The sequence below is a fragment of the Notothenia rossii genome (assembly GCF_949606895.1).
Source record: "Notothenia rossii genome assembly, chromosome: 7".
Taxonomy (NCBI): domain Eukaryota; kingdom Metazoa; phylum Chordata; class Actinopteri; order Perciformes; family Nototheniidae; genus Notothenia; species Notothenia rossii.
The window spans coordinates 19,579,011-19,600,290 of NC_136905.1; the positions used below are offsets into that span (position 1 = coordinate 19,579,011).

Genomic DNA, 21,280 nt, shown 5'->3' on the forward strand with positions numbered 1-21,280 from the left:
AACCTGTGCTTTAAAACTGAAAAAGCCTATAAAAAAAAACAAGAACTTAAAATGTCTTTCTCCAAAGAACGGATAATTTAAGGCGGGCATTAAATGAATAAACCGACTTCCCGTTGGTGGGCAGTGCTTGATATGATCGAGACGTCTGTAGCCCAATGAGGTGACGCGTTGAGGCTGAACCCCTCAACGCATCGGGAACTTTCTGGATTTCAACCAATGGGCAGTCACGTCAAATGAACGTCAACGCACAGCTTTTTTACACTTCTGTTGTAAATAAACGAATGACAGAGAGGCTACTGATAGTTAAATTGCTACCAAAATATATAACCAATACGGAATCGCATTACTCGACTGTGTGCCAAGGTAATACGCTTGAATGTTATCTCACTAATGGCACTCAGTATGCTTTCATAAAGCAACGATCGGCATGGTGTCGTGGGAGAGGCAATTGAATGACAAAGCAATCAAAGAGTAGCTGCTAGTAGTAAAGCTAATGCTAACTGCTGACATTAACAAGTGAACTCAGCTCTCAAAAAAATCTGCTTTTATTTTACAACAGCTTTCAAGGTAACGACACCGCAATAGAAAATGATTACGATTATCCTTCTTCTGTCGATACTTTTAGTACTAACCATCCGTTGTAACGAACGTTATTTAACGTTTATCCAACGGTTAGCTTTATCGCTGATTTATAAAACACCAGCGAGTAATGTTATATAGTATTACACTGATGTGTTGTACACGCCCAATGCAATAAAGTCCACCCATGTTTAATAATGTGGTCTCTTTTGTATAAACTGTACCCTTAGCACATCTCTCTGTTTCTTTAATTTGCAGGCTGTTGCGGCTAAGTTGATGTCATTCCTACCCACCAGTTTGCTCCCACTGACTGGTGTTGGACTGTGTCGTGTAACACAGGCAGCTTGTGGCCAATGCCACAGGCTCTACCTTCTGAGAGAAGCGGGATATCAACTTTTAAAAGAGTTCCCAAGCTAGCCTTAACAGACCTATCGTGTACCCTCGTGGCTGTTGGACTGAAGAGTGACAATTGTCATGTCGGAGTTAAACCAAGAGGTGGTGGATTTGGTTTGGGGCAGACCCTCCAGTGGAGTGGTTTCTGCATCCATATTCCGCAGATGGACCCAAGGTATGATGAGAATATATTCCACCCATGTTAGGCAGAGAGCCAAGTGTCTCCAGGTTTTTTTTTCTATCCCAAGTTTACCACAGGCAATGTATTCTGTTCAATCCTCCTCTATAGCTGATGGCCAACTAAGCAGCTACTTATCCTGTTGTTGTGTTTGAGTTTAGTTTAGTTTATTTATTTATAGTGTTGTGGACAGTCCCCATCAATGAACTGTCACAAAAACAGTAAATGGAGCAGCTTTTGCCGACATGGCTAATTTCCAGCTGTTGTCCCCGGTCAGATGGTAATAGATACCCTTAAAATCACAATATATCAACAGACATATTAAAAAATATAAAATAAAAAAGTTCAGCAGGAATTTGCACTATGGCCTCCAATGTGAACATGCTAACACCTGTGGCTTTATGCATGGTGCCTTAAGAAATGCCTCACCTGTTATCACTGTCAACATGTTTACAGTTCACTTGCCTGTGTTTTTATGACAGGATTTGTTTTTTGTGAGAATGAGCAAACAGCACTGGAGCAGTTTGAAGGAGGGCCGTGTGCTGTCCTTGCACCTGTCCAGGTAAGGTGTAGTTCAACATCCTAGAGGTTCAAGGTTCATTTATTGTCATTTTACAACACAGGGTTGCCCAACAAAAGTCTGTTTGGCTGGACCATGTGTTTAAATAAAAGTTAGCATGTAACATATTGCACCATTTGAATATTGCAAGTGTGTAGACCAAGTTTGTTTTTCTTTACAGGCCTTCCTCTTCAAGAACATTCTTTTCAACAGAGAAAGTTCAAACTGGAGACAGATGACAGGTAGAGAGAACATTCCAAAGCATTGTTTTTCTGTTGTTTTAGGTAGCTGTATGGCTTGGTTAAACCATGCATATTGTATGTTTGTGTCTGTTAGAAGAGGAGCAAAAAACAGTACTGTGTTCCACGCTGAGTGAAATCCTGGAGTCGGCCTGCTCCAGCCCCTCCACAGGGTTCTGCCTGGTGACCTGGGCCAAGGGACAAAGCCCACATAGCAGCACACAGTCACAGTCGCAAACACAGGAGGTGCCAGCGCCGGAGAGCAGCCAGCCTCCACAGGAACAGCAACCCAGTGAGGCCTACATCTGTCATATTTAGAATAAAAGTGCACAGACCTGTTACACTTATTTTCCTAATCCTGCTTTACCAATAATGATACAAACTATAGAAGACTAAACTAGATTAACTATTTTACAGTATGTCGTTTTTTCTGTGCCATGCTCTGATTCTACTATGTGTGTTTTCTTGTGCCAAGCTGCTTTGGCTGCTGAAGACCTTGGCTTTGAGCGATTTCACAGTGTTGTCCAGTAAGTACAACTTAATATTCTCACCACAGCACAACACCTTGCATTTTCATACTCATGACCCTGTTCCTCGAAGCAGATAATCTTGTCATTAAATACTGCTGTGGGTTTCTGGTGGGATTAAGACCTTACAAATCCTTGTGTTACATTTGCCAACATTCAGTACTGTGATAGAGAACTACATATGTGTTAGAAGATACTATCAGCGGGGGGGGGTCGTTTGATTAATTTAGTCTGCGAGACTTGGCTCTCACATTGAATTAGCTATTTCACTCTGCTTACAAATTGCTGACCAAGCACTTTCACAGATTGCCTAATAAAAAAAATTCTACTACCTTTTTGCACGCATTCTGTCCGTGACAAACTAAGTGTATGCAAGGCTGCTATTGCCAGAGGAATATTGGAATTTCATCACACAGCCTGCTGGCAGCTGAGACCCCAGTCAGCAGAAAGCAGTGCTGACTCACAAGGAAGAAGTGTATGCTAACTGAGACAGACAACTCCACTAGCAGGCTTTCCAGGGTGGAGCGAAGGAGGGTAGTGGCTCCAAAAAGACAAGAACCCATTTTTCTTTCCACTTTGATGCGTTTAGTTGATTTCTTCCACATTGTGAAAGTTATCAATATGAAACTATAATTAATAAACCAGTTATATCAATTCTTGAACCTAACAAATCTGTCTTTTGAGCGTTTCATAAATCATTTTTATGTGTGTGCCCTTCCTTCAGTAAGCGGACTGTGATGTCAGTCTCTGGTCTCAGAGAGGAGGTGTTGTCTCTCTGCCACACCTGGAGGGGGTGCTGTGGAGTCTTGCTTTTCCTCTACTCAGTCATCCTCACTAAGGTAAAAAGAAAAAATGGCAACATAGCGGGAGGATACAAATATTAAATACTGATTGGCAATGTTGTCTCTACTGGCATATTTATTAAGTGATTATTCAAATAAGACAGCTTTTAAACACGTACAAATACTTTTTGTTTTCTTAATAAGCTTTTAATCATGGTGTTATATCATTTGTAGTCTTTTTCTCTGTGCTCATCAATGTTTAATTTAAATGCAGACTTCTTTTCTGTGCAGGGCATAGAGAATATAAGAAATGAGATCCAGGACACAACGGAGCCTCTGATAGACCCTGTGCATGGCCATGGCAGGTAAAAAAAACCACCTCTCTTAGGTTGATGACTGACAGCCCTTCTTTTTTTTTTTGTGGTAAAGGTTACAGGATGTACAGCATTATGTTTTCTCTGAAAGTGCTGATGTCTCCTTTCTTATCTATCATTTCAGCCAGAGCCTGGTGAATCTCCTTGTAACTGGACATGCTGTCTCTAATGTTTGGGATGGAGACAGGGAGTGCTCCGGCATGAGTAAGACTCGCACAAAGTTACAGACACGCCACATGCACACCACAGATGCATGCACAAATACAACACACAGAATTCAGATTAGTTTGCCCCAGATTTTAACTATATCCACCAGAGGGCAATCATTCTTACATCCCACATCAATGAACAAAAGGCAACAATGAAATGCCAGTTTGATGTAATTAAACTAATTCTCTTTTTGTTGCTGTTTATTTTCTCCCTGTGCTGGTAGAACTGCATGGTATTCATAAACAGGCATCAGTTGGCTTCCTCACGCTTATGGAATCACTACGCTACTGCAAGGTAAAGACGCATACATGACTCAAATGTGCAAAAGTCTATGCATATTGTCCAAAAGTTTATGACTAATACAAATGTCTGTATAAGCTAAGAGAGTTCTAAGAATACAAATAAAGGTTTGGTACTTGTGACTCACTGAGATGCAGGACAATGTGTGAACACAGACCACGGGGAGAGCTACAGTGTGAAAATATGTGCTTGGACCAAACCGACTAACTGTCTCCTCTCTCTTTTGGCTTGATAAAAACATGTCATCTGACAAACTTAAGATATCTTGAAATAGATAGATATGTGTTTATCATTGCCAAAATGAACAAATCCAAATACAGCTAAGACATGAACTCTTAAAATAGGCAGCAATCGGCCTACATAAATTTAAAAGCAAGTTGATGTTGCCAAAGAGAGCTGGTAAGAGTGATTTTAGACCAACTCATATTAAATAAGGAGAGGTCTGTTTATATTCAACTTTGTATATATTCGGTTTATTGTTTTTGTATGGAAATCAAGCTGCATATAAAGAAGAGCCAGCAGCTAATCAGATACATTCCAGCTGAAAATGAGTTGAACGTAACATCGATGAAATGGATTTCATAACAGGAGAAGTCAGTATTCATATACAGTGTAATGAACACAGAGGGGGGGGAGGAAGTCATTTATTAACATCATGAAAATGTGTATGTAAGTTATACTAAACAATTGACTGAAAATAGACATTCATTTGTAACTCATTCCTTTTATGTGCGTGTTTTCAGGTTGGAGCATTCCTGAAGTCTCCAAAGTTCCCTATTTGGATCCTTGGCAGTGAAACTCACCTCTCTGTGTTTTTTACCAAGGCAAGTTCAATACAGTCGTCCATAAGCAGCAACACATATTTCAGGCACACAGACACAGTGTGTAAATCCTCAGCAGTTTTGAAAAACCAAAATATGGAATGTGCTTAACAGATTTAATATAGTGCAGGTCGGATATCAATGTGGGGAGAAAAGGAGGCAGCAAGGGAGGGGAGGGAAAAATGAGCGCTGGAGATAGTCATATATGGCCAGTGCTGTTTCTTGGCTTTTCACCTATCCAGCATTAAGGGGGGGAAAGATCGGTTTCCAAAATAAACGTTACAAGTGCAGACACACTCTTCATCTTTAAGCCCTTTCTTCGTCAATCTCACACACATGAAAACAAAAAGTTTATGATTGTCAACCATCTGTGATCAACTACACAATGTTTTGTTCATATTATATGACCATGATGCACCCTGCTGAGTTTGGACTCCATTGACAGTGTAATTCTGTCTACCTTCACTGTCAGGTTCATTTCAACTCTATGGATCACACATGTTACTTTCCTGGAACTTGTTCATAAGAACATGTTTTTTTTTGTCCCAGGAAATAAGGAGCTAAAAAAAGACATCTAGGCTCATGTTTCAGAACAACTGATGATCTTTTCCCCTAAATGTTTTTCATTTAGTGAATGTCTCTACTTACGTAACTACATTCACAGCAATTAACACGCATATGTTGGTTAATTCCCTTGCCCGGTGTTAGTAGTTGGTAATCTTACAGTTGTTTACAAGTCAGTAGCACTTTACAAAATCTTATCCCTGCTCATATTACATTATAATGACAAGCAACACTAACAAGGGCTTGAGTCTAAGTGACTGCTCTTTCCAAGTTGCGTTCTGGCTGGTGTATGACTCATTCTGTGCTGCAGAATGCACCCTTTATCAATCAGAAAGTACTACATCAGAGCAGGTAGGTTTTGGGGGAAAGGAAAAACAGTTCAGGAAACAGGAAACTCTGAAACCAGGATCATGTGGTCAAAGTGCAGGAAAATGATCTAGACTTCCTAAAAGGGTTCTTGGAAAAAGGACCACAAGATCCTTTTCCTTCCAACTCCAATACTCACCATGTAACAAGGTATATAATACTGATTGAGGTCAACCCTGCTGTTGTAACCAAGAGAAACTTTGAATCTTCTGATTCCTGTGTGTGTGTGTGGGCGTGTACACACTCACCCAGTTTGCACTCAGACATGCATGTTTATCAGTGAACATGCAACATGATACATTGCTGAGGCCTATGAAGTAAAGCTGGCAGGTTTGGTTGGAGCAAATCGATTCTTCCTGCTCTTGTGAAAATGGCACCAGAGAGGAAGAAAAATCCCAGGCAATCATCTCCATCATCAAGCCACACCCTTCGTATACCATTGATTAAAAGCTCTGTAACATACATCTAGCTCAGGCCTGCTCGGCGAGTGGATCGTATGTTGGGTCAGTGATGAGCCAAAGTCGTCATGCATGCGCTGATGACTTACCGATTTCTACAACTCCCCCGGCACCGGTGACATGTTCACATTATACACACGTACAATCTGACTCATACACACACATTCCAGAGGTGTGTGTGTGTGTGTGTGTGTGTGTGTGTGTGTGTGTGTGTGTGTGTGTGTGTGTGTGTGTGTGTGTGTGTGTGTGTGTGTGTGTGTGTGTGTGTGTGTGTGTGTCTGTCTGTCTGTCTGTCTGTCTGTCTGTCTGTCTGTCTGTCTGTCTGTCTGTCTGTCTGTCTGTCTGTCTGTCTGTCTGTCTGTCTGTCTGTCTGTCTGTCTGTCTGTCTGTCTGTCTGTCTGTCTGTCTGTCTGTCTGTCTGTCTGTCTGTCTGTCTGTCTGTCTGTCTGTCTGTCTGTCTGTCTGTCTGTCTGTCTGTCTGTCTGTCTGTCTGTCTGTCTGTCTGTCTGTCTGTCTGTCTGTCTGTCTGTCTGTCTGTCTGTCTGTCTGTCTGTCTGTCTGTCTGTCTGTCTGTCTGTCTGTCTGTCTGTCTGTCTGTCTGTCTGTCTGTCTGTCTGTCTGTCTGTCTGTCTGTCTGTCTGTCTGTCTGTCTGTCTGTCTGTCTGTCTGTCTGTCTGTCTGTCTGTCTGTCTGTCTGTCTGTCTGTCTGTCTGTCTGTCTGTCTGTCTGTCTGTCTGTCTGTCTGTCTGTCTGTCTGTCTGTCTGTCTGTCTGTCTGTCTGTCTGTCTGTCTGTCTGTCTGTCTGTCTGTCTGTCTGTCTGTCTGTCTGTCTGTCTGTCTGTCTGTCTGTCTGTCTGTCTGTCTGTCTGTCTGTCTGTCTGTCTGTCTGTCTGTCTGTCTGTCTGTCTGTCTGTCTGTCTGTCTGTCTGTCTGTCTGTCTGTCTGTCTGTCTGTCTGTCTGTCTGTCTGTCTGTCTGTCTGTCTGTCTGTCTGTCTGTCTGTCTGTCTGTCTGTCTGTCTGTCTGTCTGTCTGTCTGTCTGTCTGTCTGTCTGTCTGTCTGTCTGTCTGTCTGTCTGTCTGTCTGTCTGTCTGTCTGTCTGTCTGTCTGTCTGTCTGTCTGTCTGTCTGTCTGTCTGTCTGTCTGTCTGTCTGTCTGTCTGTGTGTGTGTCTGTCTGTCTGTCTGTGTGTGTGTGTGTGTGTGTGTGTCTCTCTCTCTCTTCAGGTAGGGAATGTGATTCCTGGGTTCCCATCTGGATCCATTTGCCCCACTGGAGACTGAAAGCACACTTGAACACACATGCATATGGACTGACGTACATGGCTGACGCTACACTGTGCCTCTATGACTTTGAGTCAAGCTGAAGCAGACATGGGGCAATGCTGGCAGAGCGCCCTCACTTTGACCCCGTCCTCCTCGAAAGGGAATCAATGTTGGGGGATCATTTGAAGCTGTGATTTCCCAGGCTTGGTGATACAAAAATACACGTTACCTGGTTATGTAGCTTTTAGCTGCTATTTAGAACCATCCCAACAAAAGCAGAAAACCTGATCCCTGCCTCTGATGTGTCAGCGGCTCTTTCTGTCTGCCATTGGGGACGGGTGTGCATTCCCCCGAGTCGCTGTCGGTGTGTGACTGCGGCTTTCAGAGCATCAGCCTAATGGCATTAGTGTTTTTTTATCTAATCTACCTACACAAAAGCCATTCCACCATCTCTACCCACAACAGCCCCCACACTCTGTTGTGTGTGTGTGTGGGGAAAAAGAGGCTAAGTGTGTATAATGGCATGTAATGGGATCTGTTTTTGGAAAAGAGTTGAGATGCCTGCAGAAGGAGGGACGGGGAAAGAGACAGATGGAGAGCGAAGAAGGATGGGTGATGGATGAGACAAAAAATGCGAGATGTTCCTTCCTTCCACATCTTTTAAGCAACTATCCACTCCAGTGTACAGCAGGTGGTTTGCCAAAGTAATGAATTCCATCGGGTATCTCAGCCAACCTCTTCAGATTATCGGTCCCTTATGGGAAGGAAATAGGAAGAAAGGAAGGATGCACTTTAAAGAGTGGTGCAGTGGTCATTTGGGAAAGTGGGGGGGGTGATCCCCCTGTGACTCTTCTCATCACTCTTTCCTCTCCCATGCTGAGTGATGAGGTTCACAGCCTGTATCTGCTTCTCAAGGGGTGTGTGTGTGTGTGTGTGTGTGTGTGTGTGTGTGTGTGTGTGTGTGTGTGTGTGTGTGTGTGTGTGTGTGTGTGTGTGTGTGTGTGTGTGTGTGTGTGTGTGTGTGTGTGTGTGTGTGTGTGTGTGTGTGTGTGTGTGTGTGTGTGTGTGTGTGTGTGTGTGTGTGTGTGTGTGTGTGTGTGTGTGTGTGTGTGTGTGTGTGTGTGTGTGTGTGTGTGTGTGTCGTGTTGTGGGTCAGTTATTTACTAGGAGAGAGAGAGAGAGCAGCCGCTGTGGTGCTTCTTGTCCATTAAGACTCCAGCTCCTGTCTGCAAAATGTCCTTCATGGACCGGTAAGGAGCAGGAACCATAATGCAAGGACATGCATGTGAGGTTAGTTCAGTCAGGGTTTATTGGCAAAGCAAAACCACAGTAAAATAACAGTATTGCCAATATATCGTTGACAATCATATATGATAATAGTAGTAATATTTGTGTGATAAAATGTCACTTGTGGTTTATTAACTTCCTTTCCACTGGCCATCTAGTTCCAATGGAGTTTACTCAGATGTCAAAGCAAGTAATTTTGAGTTTAGTATATTATATCAAATAATTGTTATGTGGTAAGAGGTAAAAAAGCATTGTCAAAAACAAGTTGTGATATATCATGGGCAAATCACACACAAAGTTATTACACTTAAAACCATGTTATGCATTGCATTAAACCAACTCTAATTTTTCTCAAACTTCTAGTCCCAAATATTATTCGTTTTACATTTGGAAATGTAACATGATATGATCATTTCTGCACAATATGACGCCAGTAATCTTATATACATTAATAGGAAGAAAAGTGTGTTTTTTCCATTTCTTATAATCAGAGGGTGCGGGCCACACAAACGGAACATCACAAAGCGGTGTACATTAACAGTCATTAATAATCTGTGACAGGTCAGACCATGGGACATTGTATCGGGATGAAAAGCTGTCTGTGTGTGCTGCATTATTCTTCCTTTCCCCCTGTGTGTCATTTCCTGTTATAGGACCCATCATTACGCTCTGTAACCATCCTCTGGTGTCACATCTCTTTCATGGTGAGACACGGCCTTTCTCATTCACGACAGCTCCATAAATCACTACTTTGTCCTGTCTGTCAAACCTGAAACACTTGCTACAGGGGATATTTCAGACACTCCTTATGGAGCAGGAGAGATAGGTTTTCCATTGTCTCCTGTACTTCTTATCACAGGGGACAGAGGTTAGTTAAGGTGAAAAAAAGACTTGCATGTACTCTACATAACGAGGCATCACACAGACCCCCTCCTCAGCCTGTCATGTAGTGGGGCTGTTGCTGCCTGCGAGGAACAAGGCAGGAGACGCTGTCTGAGACCTCTGCTTTGTTGTCCTGAAACCGATCCTCCAGACGCACTCTATGGCCACTCAGAGCCTCTCAGCACACACAATGGCTCTTTGGCTGGACCGGAGGGAAAGAACGAGTAACCCTAGTAAAGTTCCATGCCTACCTGTCCTTCCTGAAGTACCTACCTGCACGAAGAGATAAAGGACAAAGGGGGGGAAGGAAGAAAGAATGGAAGCAAAAGTCAAGAGATGGAAGGAAGGATATACTCCAAAAGTGGAGTAGCTACTTAGTGCAGCAAATAGGGCAAGAGAACGCACAAGAGAGGCAAAAGGCCTGATTGGTTTGAGATGTCAACTTAAGAGAATCACAACGTCTGGGGACAAGAGGCAACAGCACATGGGAAAGAGGTAGCAAACCAAGATTAATGTAAAACAACACAAACACTGTATATTGACTACATTACAGTACAGAGTTCATATTTTGCTACGGACAAGTCTGGATGTGACTAGAGTCTTAACTCATAAAGTTAACTAAAAAGTGGACTTACAATCGAAAAGCCTTTTTCTTGTCAGTTGAAATAGCTAGATCTTCGAGATCACATGTTAGGTATCAAAAATGTATTCTTGTTTTGCTCAGAGCAAATGTTCGGCGTTTCTTTTTGTATTACATCCATTGTGTGGTGTGTTCGTTACTTTTTTGTTCCTACGTAGGGTAGCTTGTCTTTGCTCTGTGAGGAGCTCAAGGCTCTGGGTGAAAAAGTCTGACTCTGTAGTTTGGAATGTGCCCCTTGATATCATAAGGCACACATATGGATTTGCACTGATGCCAGGTCCTGATTGAGTTTGTCATTGAACTGCATCTCTGCATCAATATGAATGTTTTTGCACAGAGAGAACAGGATGCCGGCTTGTATTAGACTATAAACAAACAATTCTCGGCAGGGGACGGGCCTAATTATTACAGAGTCTCTCTCTTTCTCAGACACACTCACACACTGCAACACAGTCGGGTCGAGAGAAGAGAAACACTGAGATACAAAAACATGCACTTACACACACACACACACACCTTCCCTGTGGAGTGTGTTAGCGCCATGACATGTTTTCCAACTCAGCAGCATCTTCCTCAGGCCTCTAATAAAACGCAGATCAAAGGCAGCCAGGCAGACCTGTCATCACACACACAATTATGTAATTTTTCTGCTCCCATTGTGCTTGTATGTGCATGATCTTATTCACACGTGAGTCATTCTCTTTTTCTGTGTGTTCATTAGCCTCATATTGGCGTGTATAGGTTGGAAGTAATAGTATGTTTTGTGTTGTTTTGCTTGCTCATGACCACTTGTGACTGTTTGTCTCCTGGTAAAGTGTGGACATCTCTCTTATTACCAGGCCATTTGCACAGAATGTGTCCATCTCCTCTTGAAGATAATAAACTGAGTAAAGTGAACGTTAGGTCACGAGGCACATTGGACTAATAGCAGCCCGATTGCATACGACAGCTTAAGATCGATTTGGTTTCTCATGACTTTAGAAAGGGGAACACTTCTTCTTAGTTTAGGTATACTGTTAATACATAATAATGGCATTGTATTTAGTTCTTATTAAAACAGGTCATGTTTCAAGACACACACACGTCACTGTTGATCCTACATTTAATACGTGTGTCTTCAGATTGCAGTTGGACACTAAGCAACTTTTTTTGTGAGCACTTTATTCCTCCCGAGACACCAAAAGGACTCTTGCTCAGCCCCTGCAAGTGAAACATGGACATATGTAGCTAATGACAAATGTGCCTTCAGATTTATGGAGCCTGTAATGTTAACACACCAAGACGCTGCTGTACTCTGTGTGACAGAACCGTGTGTGAGCCGGCCCGGGCCTGTTTTTCTTTGCATCTGAAGAGCCGGCAGCTGGGAGTCATCTCTTTCTCGATGTGTCCAGCTGAACCCCTCTCTCTCTTCCTCCCCCACCCCCCCCCCCCTTCTCTTTCCCTAAGTAAGGCCCTGAACACGGTAATAAGTGGGCCGTGAAAACCCTAGCAGTCTGCGTGGATCTGAGGCTCAGGCTCAGATGAGCGGGGTTCATTTGCTCTCTCAAAAACATTGTGTGTTTGTCCAGCGTTTTGTTGTCATAAATAACCCCCCTCTCTCACTCATAAGAAAGAACAGTGAGAACCCCCTGACTCTCGCCTACACACTTTGCGTGTGTGACGGATAGGGCTAAAGGGACAACTTTTTGAGAAGTCTCTAATTTCATCCTCTGTTGGAGACACATCCCTTCTATCTTCTCTGAGATTCTTAAACTTTGGTCAATGTTTATATCATGCTATATATTTTCCAGGGACTACGACACCTTTGCAATCCTTATCATAGTTTCCTGGCAGTTTAGATAACAAAACGGATTGTGTATCCAGCAGTTGAAGTTACTGTAAGCGCTTGACAAGATATGTCAGTTAGTATAAAGATATCAGGAAGAGGGGGCATGACATGACTTCTGTCTACATGAGATCTGTCACAGGAATGCAAAATGGCAACACTCAAGTGCACTCATTCAGGCTGTGTCACGCTGCTTCCCTAACCTCTCTTCAGTAGATATTGTCTTTGTTTACTGTTATTGATTAAATGAGTCTTACAATTAGGGATGACAGATGCCTTTGGAGAGTTTCTACTCTGGCAGTCAAAGACAAAAAGATGCAGACGTTGGATAAATGTGAGCTTAGGGGATTTTCTATGCTTCTAGATCAGGGGTGTCGAACTCAATTTCATCGCGGGCCACGTTCGCATGAAGGTTGCACTCAAAAGGCCTGTTGTAACTATATAAATATATAATATATATATATATATAAAATAATGTATTATATTAAATTATTGCCTCTGAATTGGATTATTATCGGATAGGATAATAACTTAGTAATTAACTCCGTCTGAAAGCAGAAGTCCAGGGCAAATAATTGCAAGTCTCTTCAGTGCGCAAACGAGATGCATTGTGGGACATGTAGTTTATCTGAAACCTGCTTCTGTAAAGTGGCATGTAACCGTATAATAAACCTATTATATTCTTTGCAAGCTCTTGCGGGGCCACAGAAAATGAATTCGCCGGCCGGATTTGGCCCCCGGGCCTTGGGTTTGAGACCCCTGTTCTAGATGATCTGACAAGTACTTTGTTTGAATCATGCTGGGGTCCTTGGTGTAAATAAAACAAGGAATGGTTCATTTAATCAGCATCTACATTGTATCCCAGTCTTAGGGGCCATCACCCTCTGCCTGCACTACTCTCTTTGTAAACTTCACCTACAAACAAACAAACCCTGTAGAGCTTGTCTTAAATCACTGGCTGTATGTGAAAGACTTGATTTCCTGATTGTGTTTTTGGAGTGAAAACAACCCGTCAAACGTTATCAGCGGATCAGTTAATAACCCGATGCGTTCCGGTTTGCACTGGCCCCTTAGGTCACACACACACACACACACACACACACACACACACACACACACACACACACACACACACACACACACACACACACACACACACACACACATACAATGCATATAAGCTGCATCAGACACTGCCGAAATAGTCGTGCTGTTTGTTGATTATAATAAACTGTAGTGTGTTGTGCATTAGTGCTGATAGACCTTGACAAAAGATGCCGTTTAGGAATGGATTCTAAAGTTTCAACACTGATGAAACCACCTTCTCCCTGAATATGATCTAATTCCTCCTCCCTGCTATATTCCCCCTGATGTCTTAGTCACAGATCTCTGTGTGGTTACTTCTAGGTGCACAATTGTGCTCGCCTCATAGTCCTCCTTTTCCTTTCTAACAAGACCTTCCCATCTTTTTGTTTCACCTTCTTTATAGGAGATGTCCCTGGTGGGTCCAGAGTCTCCATCAGAACAAGCAAGGAGGGTCTTCCATTCATTCGACCCTGAAGGTAATGAACAACAAGTCTTTGTAATGTTCTCTGCACACCTTTTTATAAACCTTTGTTCTCTTATTAGTACACCAGCTATGAGAACATCCTTGCTCACCGATGTACTTTAATCATTCCAATCTGTAATTCTAACACGGCTTCACACGCCCAATCTGAGCAATCAATATCCTGGCCCTGTTGTCTTTCTCTTCCCTTTCTTCGCAGTCAAGCAGATGCAAACATAACCTCCAGTGTGCCCCTCGCCTCTTCTTTCTTGTCTCCAATATGTTTCTCCTCCAGGCGTAACGAGGGTCTGTTTCTCTGCTCTCATCTCCACTGTTGTTGTTTAGGTTGGTGAGATCAGCTCCTCTTACAGCTGAGTCAACTATCCCGCTTCTTCCCTCTCCTCCTCGTGTTCCTAAACCTCTTTTCTTGTCACTTCCAGGGTACTGGGGTAAAAGGCAAGTGGAAGGAAACGGGGCGAAACAATAGAGTTAAATATAGAGGCATGAAAGACTGTCATGTCATGACTTGCAAGTCTGCAGAGTTCATTTATGAAGCCTCAACATCCGACTGGGATGTTTGTCTGTGTTCATGAGTACTTGGAGACAAGAGAGAGCATTTCAATGAAACATTTAGTTCTAACAGCTGCTGTGAAATGTTCTTCTGCTAACAAGACAGAAGAAAGCAGGGAGATGCAGACATGTTGCATGTTGACATCACACACTTACAGCGTTCCATGTTGTTTAGCTGAGCACCGGACTAAATCCCAGTTGTAACACATACCATCATATGTGTGTGTGTTTTTGTTGTGAAATGAAGTGTGCTGTTCTCTGTCGCCATAAACAACATTATTTACTATCAGGCTCACATGCTGATTTGTAGACATCTGTTGTGTGGTGCAATGCGATGTGAGATAAATCCCACCCGCTGAAAGGCATCTTGCTTTTTCCAGCATTTTCTTCACAAAATATATAAAACTATAACAAACTGACTGTCACCTTTCTTCTATGTTCATTATTTGTCTTTTCCTGTTAAATAGAGATAAGCTTTCCCACATTCTCACAATCACTTCCACCATCATGTGCCATATGGTCTTTTTCCTCACACACACTTGCAACAACATACACAAACACATGCATGAGCTGCAGTAGTTGCATCCATGAACATAAATATACACACATGCAGGGAAGATGCATTGTACATGACACACAGATTCACACACCGCATTGTATACACACACATGCCGTGGTAAGCAGCGAAGTTGAGTGCTGTGTAAAAGGCCCGTAAATCTGTCTGTGTCACATGTAGAGTCAGCACAGCTCCTTGTGTTGTGGAAAAGGGGCGCCAGACGCATTCACACACACTGACTCACCAGACACACACACACACACTGAGTAAGCCACTGTCTCAAGATGTTCCTTAATATATGGTTTGTCATTGTACCTGTGTACTATGTGCTCTCTGTCACACTGTCAATTGTCACTGAGATAATAACATCTGTATTTGAAAGATTGAGTTGCAGAGCGCGAGTCAGTTCATCTACTTCACCGCATACTAAGGGCTGATGCATGTATCTAAACAACCAGGCTCACAGGCTGGTGTTTAAATGAGACAAATCTGTAAATGCTCAGACACACACACACACACACACACACACACACACACACACACACACACACACACACACACACACACACACACACACACACACACACACACACACACACACACACACACACACACAGTCTTAAAGGCAAAAACACATGTTAATGTTTAAAGCTTCTCCTCTCAGGTAAAGCAATCATCACTGCCCTGGAATGTAGGTCAGAGAGAAAGGACAAGGTGCGAGTGATTTTTTCTTTTAGTTGTGTTGGATGAGTTTATTCCCCAGGGCCAGTGATGTAAATAGTGCTCGTGCCATATGTGTAGGTGAAGGCTTCCCCTGAAGTCTGTATTTTATGTTCTGTGCGGGTCAGCCGGTGCATCAGTCTCTCTTTCTGTTTCTCTCTCTCCAGATAATGGCTTCATCCCAGATTCTCTGCTGGAGGACATGATGAAAGCCCTTGACCTTGTCTCAGAACCCGAGTAGTAAGTGTTCACACATTCGTGTGTGTGTGTGTGTGTGTGTGTGTGTGTGTGTGTGTGTGTGTGTGTGTGTGTGTGTGTGTGTGTGTGTGTGTGTGTGTGTGTGTGTGTGTGTGTGTGTGTGTGTGTGTGTGTGTGTGTGTGTGTGTGTGTGTGTGTGTGTGTGTGTGTGTGTGTGTGTGTGTGTGTGTGTGTGTGTGTGTGTGTGTGTGTGTGTGTGTGTGTGTGTGTGTGTGTGTGTGTGTGTGTGTGTGTGTGTGTGTGTGTGTGTGTGTGTGTGTGTGTGTGTGTGTGTGTGTGTGTGTGGCGCACCTGTAGAGCTTCTTAAGTTCTCATTTCGAAGTCACGGCCAGGCCAGGTCAGCAGCCTGTGCTCATGTTTCACTACCAGGCTACATTAAAGTGAGAGCAGAGAAAGACCACTATAAAAGCTTTGAAAAAAAAGAACCAAAGAAAGTCTGAAACGGAGGCTTAGAGGGAGATCATTAACAGCAGGAAGAAAGACTAAGAGGGAGGAAATGCTTTAATGTGCCGCTTCAAACAGGAGCACGTTCTCATTTGAGGAACAGTCGGTCCAAACGCTGCAGCCGTGGGTCTCGGCCAAGTAACTGGACCACTGATTCGCTCTGCAGACCCCCAGATGGGCGATACATCACAACAAAACACAGCAAACTGCAGGGAGACTCCCAGTGCAAACAGGCCGGGCTCATTCCTTACCGCACAACGAGAGTTATTGCAGGGGTTCCACCATGTGAAAAAAGTAGCATCTTAAGTGCTTGGGGGGAAATGATGAATAGGACTATCTTTCAGTACTAAATGTATGGCTTTCATCACTCACTGAAGATTAGGGCAAACTGTTTTCAGATTGCATGCAATTTAGTATTGCTACATATCCCATGATCAGTGGCTGTCAGCTGTGGTAAACCAACTCTGTTAACACTGACTGTTCTCAGGATGAAGCACCAATGAATTATAGGCTACAGATAGTTATTCATGCTCAAACTTTAAAACAATTAATTCTTATTTCCTATATGTTTTTTATATGCAAGTCATATTTAATATATGATGTAAATCCACTAGAAATCTTTATGCTCATTTCCAAAGCGCTTAATAATTAATCAAACAATATCCTACTTCATTTGAATCAAAATCATAGAATCTAAAATGGGAAATAATACAAATAATGACTTCAGTGTGAGAAGCATACAAATAAGTGTACTTAAAGGTGAGGTAGGTCATTTTGGAGAAACCAGCTCGAGTGCACTAGAATTTGAAAATACACAGCCGGAACAAATCTGCCACTTCCTCACAGAGCCCCTCCTCCAACACACACGAACGCGCACATGACCAATGAGGGCACGAGATAAGTTTGTGCAGAGATGGAAGGCTGACAGGCAGGTAGGCCATCCAGTTATTTTAGCCGGCCCAGCTAAAATGATTGGTCGTGCTTTTTACAGTACTACGGCTTCCACAGATGACAATTTTTTATGGATTTTTTTCTCAAAGCACTTCAGATATTCATTGCTATCGGGATGTTAAGAGCATTCCATGGAATATAACAAATGTATCTCGAGCCGGTTTCTCAAACTTACCTACCCCACCTTTATACTTTTTAGATATATTATTAACATTTTAAATTGTATACCCCGTTTATCTAGGCCCTTTTTGTTTTATGTATACATGTCACACTGTGGGACTGCGGGAAACGATATCTCGAGATTTCTGGATGTATAACACAGTAGAGCACAATAAAGCTGACTTTGACTTTGACTTTAAGCCGCCTTGGGTGACATAACCGTGTCCTCAAAGTCACTCTCCCATTTACTGTTTATAGAGCAAATCCATATCCAATGCGACTTTTCAAATGATATATTATTCATGTCTTCATTTACTACCTAAAAAAGACAATGCACAGTTACAATGTATTCCGTAAAAACATCAACTGACTGCATTACGCCTCATGGGGATAGATTGGACACGTACTATTACTATGGAATGGTCAAAGCAGGGATTCTGCGTGCACCGTCATCTAATGTCAAGTCCATGGTTAAATGAAGTCATATACTGTCAGGTAGTGGACACGGTGCAAACCCAACACAAACAAGGAATTCCCATGATCCCCATCACCACAGATTCTATTGTGATAAAAACAAGAGCTTTATTGATCCCTGAGGAGATATTCTTTATTCCTTCCTTTCCTTCATAGGAAGCAGAAGGTTCACTATAGAGTAGCACTGATGCTTTTAGGGATTCGCAGTGATGCTTAATGACGCATCAGCTGTCTACTCGGTATGCTGTCCTGCTGCACATTATTGCATTCAATAAGTGAAGAAAACCACGATTGCCTTCCCTCTGTGTTTTGGTTTGAACCCTGTTCTCCCCTCGCTGCCTTAAAAGGGCAATCTGACCAGATTTTTTATCACTGTGGAATAATAATAATAACACTGATCTAACGCGTAGGAATGTCTGGAAAGAGGTATATTTAGTTGTACTACCATCATAAAAGCATGCGTCGTGCACCAAAACAAACTCAGTGATGAGGTGATCATACATTTGACTGGGTTTTGATACACAACACATTTGATCTTTTTAGCGGTGATCATATGGCTCCTTTAAATTACCCTCTTTCTTTTGACCAGTATGTTTTATCTCTCTCTGGATTTCTTGATTTCTGCTCATATTTTATTTTTACTTTCTATCCATCTGTGTTTCTATCTCAGTGTCAGTCTGGTGAAGAGTAAGCTGGATCCAGAGAGTTTGGGCATAATTCTTCTGGGCCCGTTCCTGTTGGAATTCTTCCCTGATCAGGTATTTGTGTATTCAAAGGTGAAATGATAGCTCAAAGATACACACACAAAGGCTGATGAATACCTCACACCAGTCGTACCATCCATATCACATTTAAACACATGGACAAAGAGTCTTCCACACACATACTGATGACACTAATGTCTTTTTCCCAAGCATATGCAGAGTGCTGTTTTAGCAAATCAAAGGTTTTTTATGCCCAAAACATTCCTGTGGTGTCTCGTGTGAAATGTTATGTGTCCCACATCATCATCATACGACATTACTTCCCGAGAAGCTTAGAAAGAGCGGTAAGGCGCCTTTATGAGGCAGAACAAGAATGAAGTCAAGAGAGGGAGAGATAGAGGGGAAACTGTTAAAGTGATCAGGGCTTTAGGGACTCACCAGAGGAACGGCCCAGAGCCGCAAAGAAATTATACTACCATTAGCCAACTGGACACACACACACTCAGACACACGTGGGATTGGGGTGAGGGTTAGGGTTTCATATAGGCATATAAACACAAGAAGCTGGACACGCTCTCAGACAACACACCCTATTAGCATTCTGCACCTTGAAGCCAAACTCATTGGAAGTGTTTTGGCTCAATGTCATTGTTCTGAGGTATTTCTAGTGTTGAATGTTTTCTGGTAATTTGAGATAGGGCTTTGCTCCAGTACACACGTTTCAATTGACCACGTGGGATTTAACATTAGGCTTTGGTTGCAGGCAGATATGTGTCGGTTTGACTTTTCAGTTCAAAAATGTTCTGCCTCTCTGCTTCTCTACCTCCGTCTGTGAGAAGAGTTTGCTCAGACACTCTCTAACAACATTGCATGTTTTTCACTCTGCTCCTCATCTCTGTTTCAGGACTCAGGAATCCCAGACTCATTTCCCATCTACCACTACAACGGACTCAAACAGTCCAACCACAACGAGAGGGTAATACACTATTTCATGTTTAAGGTTTCTCATTGCAACTTATTGTGGTACCTTTTCATCTTCTTTCCCTCTGTGCTCTTCTTCTTTTCCTGTCATCATTCATACACACAAAGTTAGAAGCGGGAGGCCACTCCAAAATAAACAGTAGCTATTAGAAGCATAATAGCCTGTCCATCCATCCCCAAACCCTGGCTTAGCCTCCTATTTCTACAATACTGAGGTTACTGTCAGCGGCAAATGTTCAAACACAGGTCTATTAAGAAGGCTTAGTTTGATGGATGATTGTCAGCGGATGTAGTTGGTGGCTGTGCAGAAACCTGGTACTCAGGAATATCACTTTCTTCATATGTCAACTTTGCCTGGTCTGTAACACAGATATTTTCCATACTGCTACCTGAAAGAATGGCATCACATGTTTGCCCACACAAAAACACACGCCTACACACACATATGCACATGGCAGCAAGGCGCCTGTAAGGTCGTGATGGCAATTCCATTCCCATAGCTCCAGATGGGAATAACAGACCTGCAGTCTGCAGCTGGTGTGTGTGTTTGTGTGTGTACGAGCGTCGGTTGTATGCTTGCATCAGTCCTTTGCATCAAACCCCTGACCCCCACCCCAGAGGAAGAAGAGATGAATAGAGTTGAAACCTGTCAAATATGGCAGGAAGTGTTCAAATGTGTGTGTTTAGTTAACTCTGCGTTAACTGTGTATTGACCTGTGTGTGTTCTCAGGTGGAGTATGTGGAAGGGACGGCTTTGGTGCTGGGTTTTGAGGACCCCATGGTCCGGACAGACGACACCCCCGTGAAGCGCTGCCTTCAGACCCGGTGGCCCTACATCGAGCTGCTGTGGTCCACCGACCGCTCCCCGTCACTGAACTAGCACCGACACCTCTGTGTGTGTCTGAGTCTGTGGATGAACCTCTGCTACTCCACACACACAACGCCGGCTTACCATATGCATGCTGACCCTGTAAGGTCAGCAGGACTGACACACACACAGATATACAACACAAAGGAATGAGAATAAAAAGAGGCCGATACAAAAACGTTTGTGGACTAATCACCCATGCCTGAGCTCCATTCTCACTCCCAAATTCCACAAAGATCCCACCTTTACAGTTCATGTTATTGTCTGTTCACCATGGCTTGTGATTGACACACAGGATGTCGATGATGTAATTATTTAAAAGGAAGAAAAAATTGACTTTTTATTTTTGCAGCTCTTTTCTTTGCCAACACTTCTGCTACAGTTAAGCAGTAGAAACTGTTTAGGGAGAACATTGGTTTGGTTTAAGGACTCGAGTGTATCTCTAGGAATTAAATCCCAGTACAGCCAGTTGACTGAAACTCTACTGTTAATCCAGCTATAGGACTGTTCGAGGGAAAACCTACCAAAGCCTTTCATATACAAGAACACACACACACACACACACACACACACACACACACACACACAGTCACACTCACTGATAAGCGTTTACAGCGTTAAGGGACGCAGAGAACTGGAGATTTGTACAGAAGGTTTTGTCAGTATTGTCACCAAGGAGAAGGTTTAGTCTCTGTGTGTGTGTGTTTGTGCTTTGTGCAACACACTACGATGTTGGCCAAGTGTTCATGTATTTATTATCGCACTTAAAGGTTCTGGAATAAACACTTTTTTTGTTCGAATG

The 21,280-nt window shown here is 42.8% G+C and overlaps 1 protein-coding gene across 2 annotated transcripts; it reads left to right on the forward strand.

Moving 5' to 3' along the window:
• Positions 1–208: 208 nt before the first annotated feature.
• Positions 209–21,278, forward strand: mindy3 (MINDY lysine 48 deubiquitinase 3). 2 transcript variants are annotated; one of them, XM_079640510.1, is made up of 16 exons: positions 209–363; positions 838–1,147; positions 1,633–1,712; positions 1,891–1,951; positions 2,046–2,240; positions 2,424–2,475; positions 3,200–3,314; positions 3,549–3,622; positions 3,756–3,835; positions 4,065–4,135; positions 4,885–4,965; positions 13,737–13,809; positions 15,807–15,879; positions 18,596–18,683; positions 19,534–19,605; positions 20,341–21,278. In XM_079640510.1, the coding sequence occupies exons 2-16, from the start codon at positions 1,054–1,056 to the stop codon at positions 20,488–20,490; spliced, it is 1,359 nt and encodes a 452-aa protein (XP_079496636.1). In that variant the 5' UTR covers positions 209–363; positions 838–1,053; the 3' UTR covers positions 20,491–21,278. The 2 variants fall into 2 exon arrangements, with proteins under 2 accessions (XP_079496636.1, XP_079496637.1); XM_079640511.1 differs by lacking the exon at positions 209–363 and adding an exon at positions 417–567.
• The last annotated feature ends 2 nt before the right edge of the window (positions 21,279–21,280 follow it).

Bases quoted from the DNA above. Each gene is read 5' to 3' on its own strand.
- mindy3 (XM_079640510.1), top strand. From the start codon at position 1,054: ATGTCGGAGTTAAACCAAGAGGTGGTGGATTTGGTTTGGGGCAGACCC. The intron at 13,810-15,806 runs GTAATGAACAAC...CTCTCTCTCCAG, and splicing joins CCATTCATTCGACCCTGAAG to ATAATGGCTTCATCCCAGAT. The intron at 19,606-20,340 runs GTAATACACTAT...GTGTGTTCTCAG, and splicing joins AGTCCAACCACAACGAGAGG to GTGGAGTATGTGGAAGGGAC.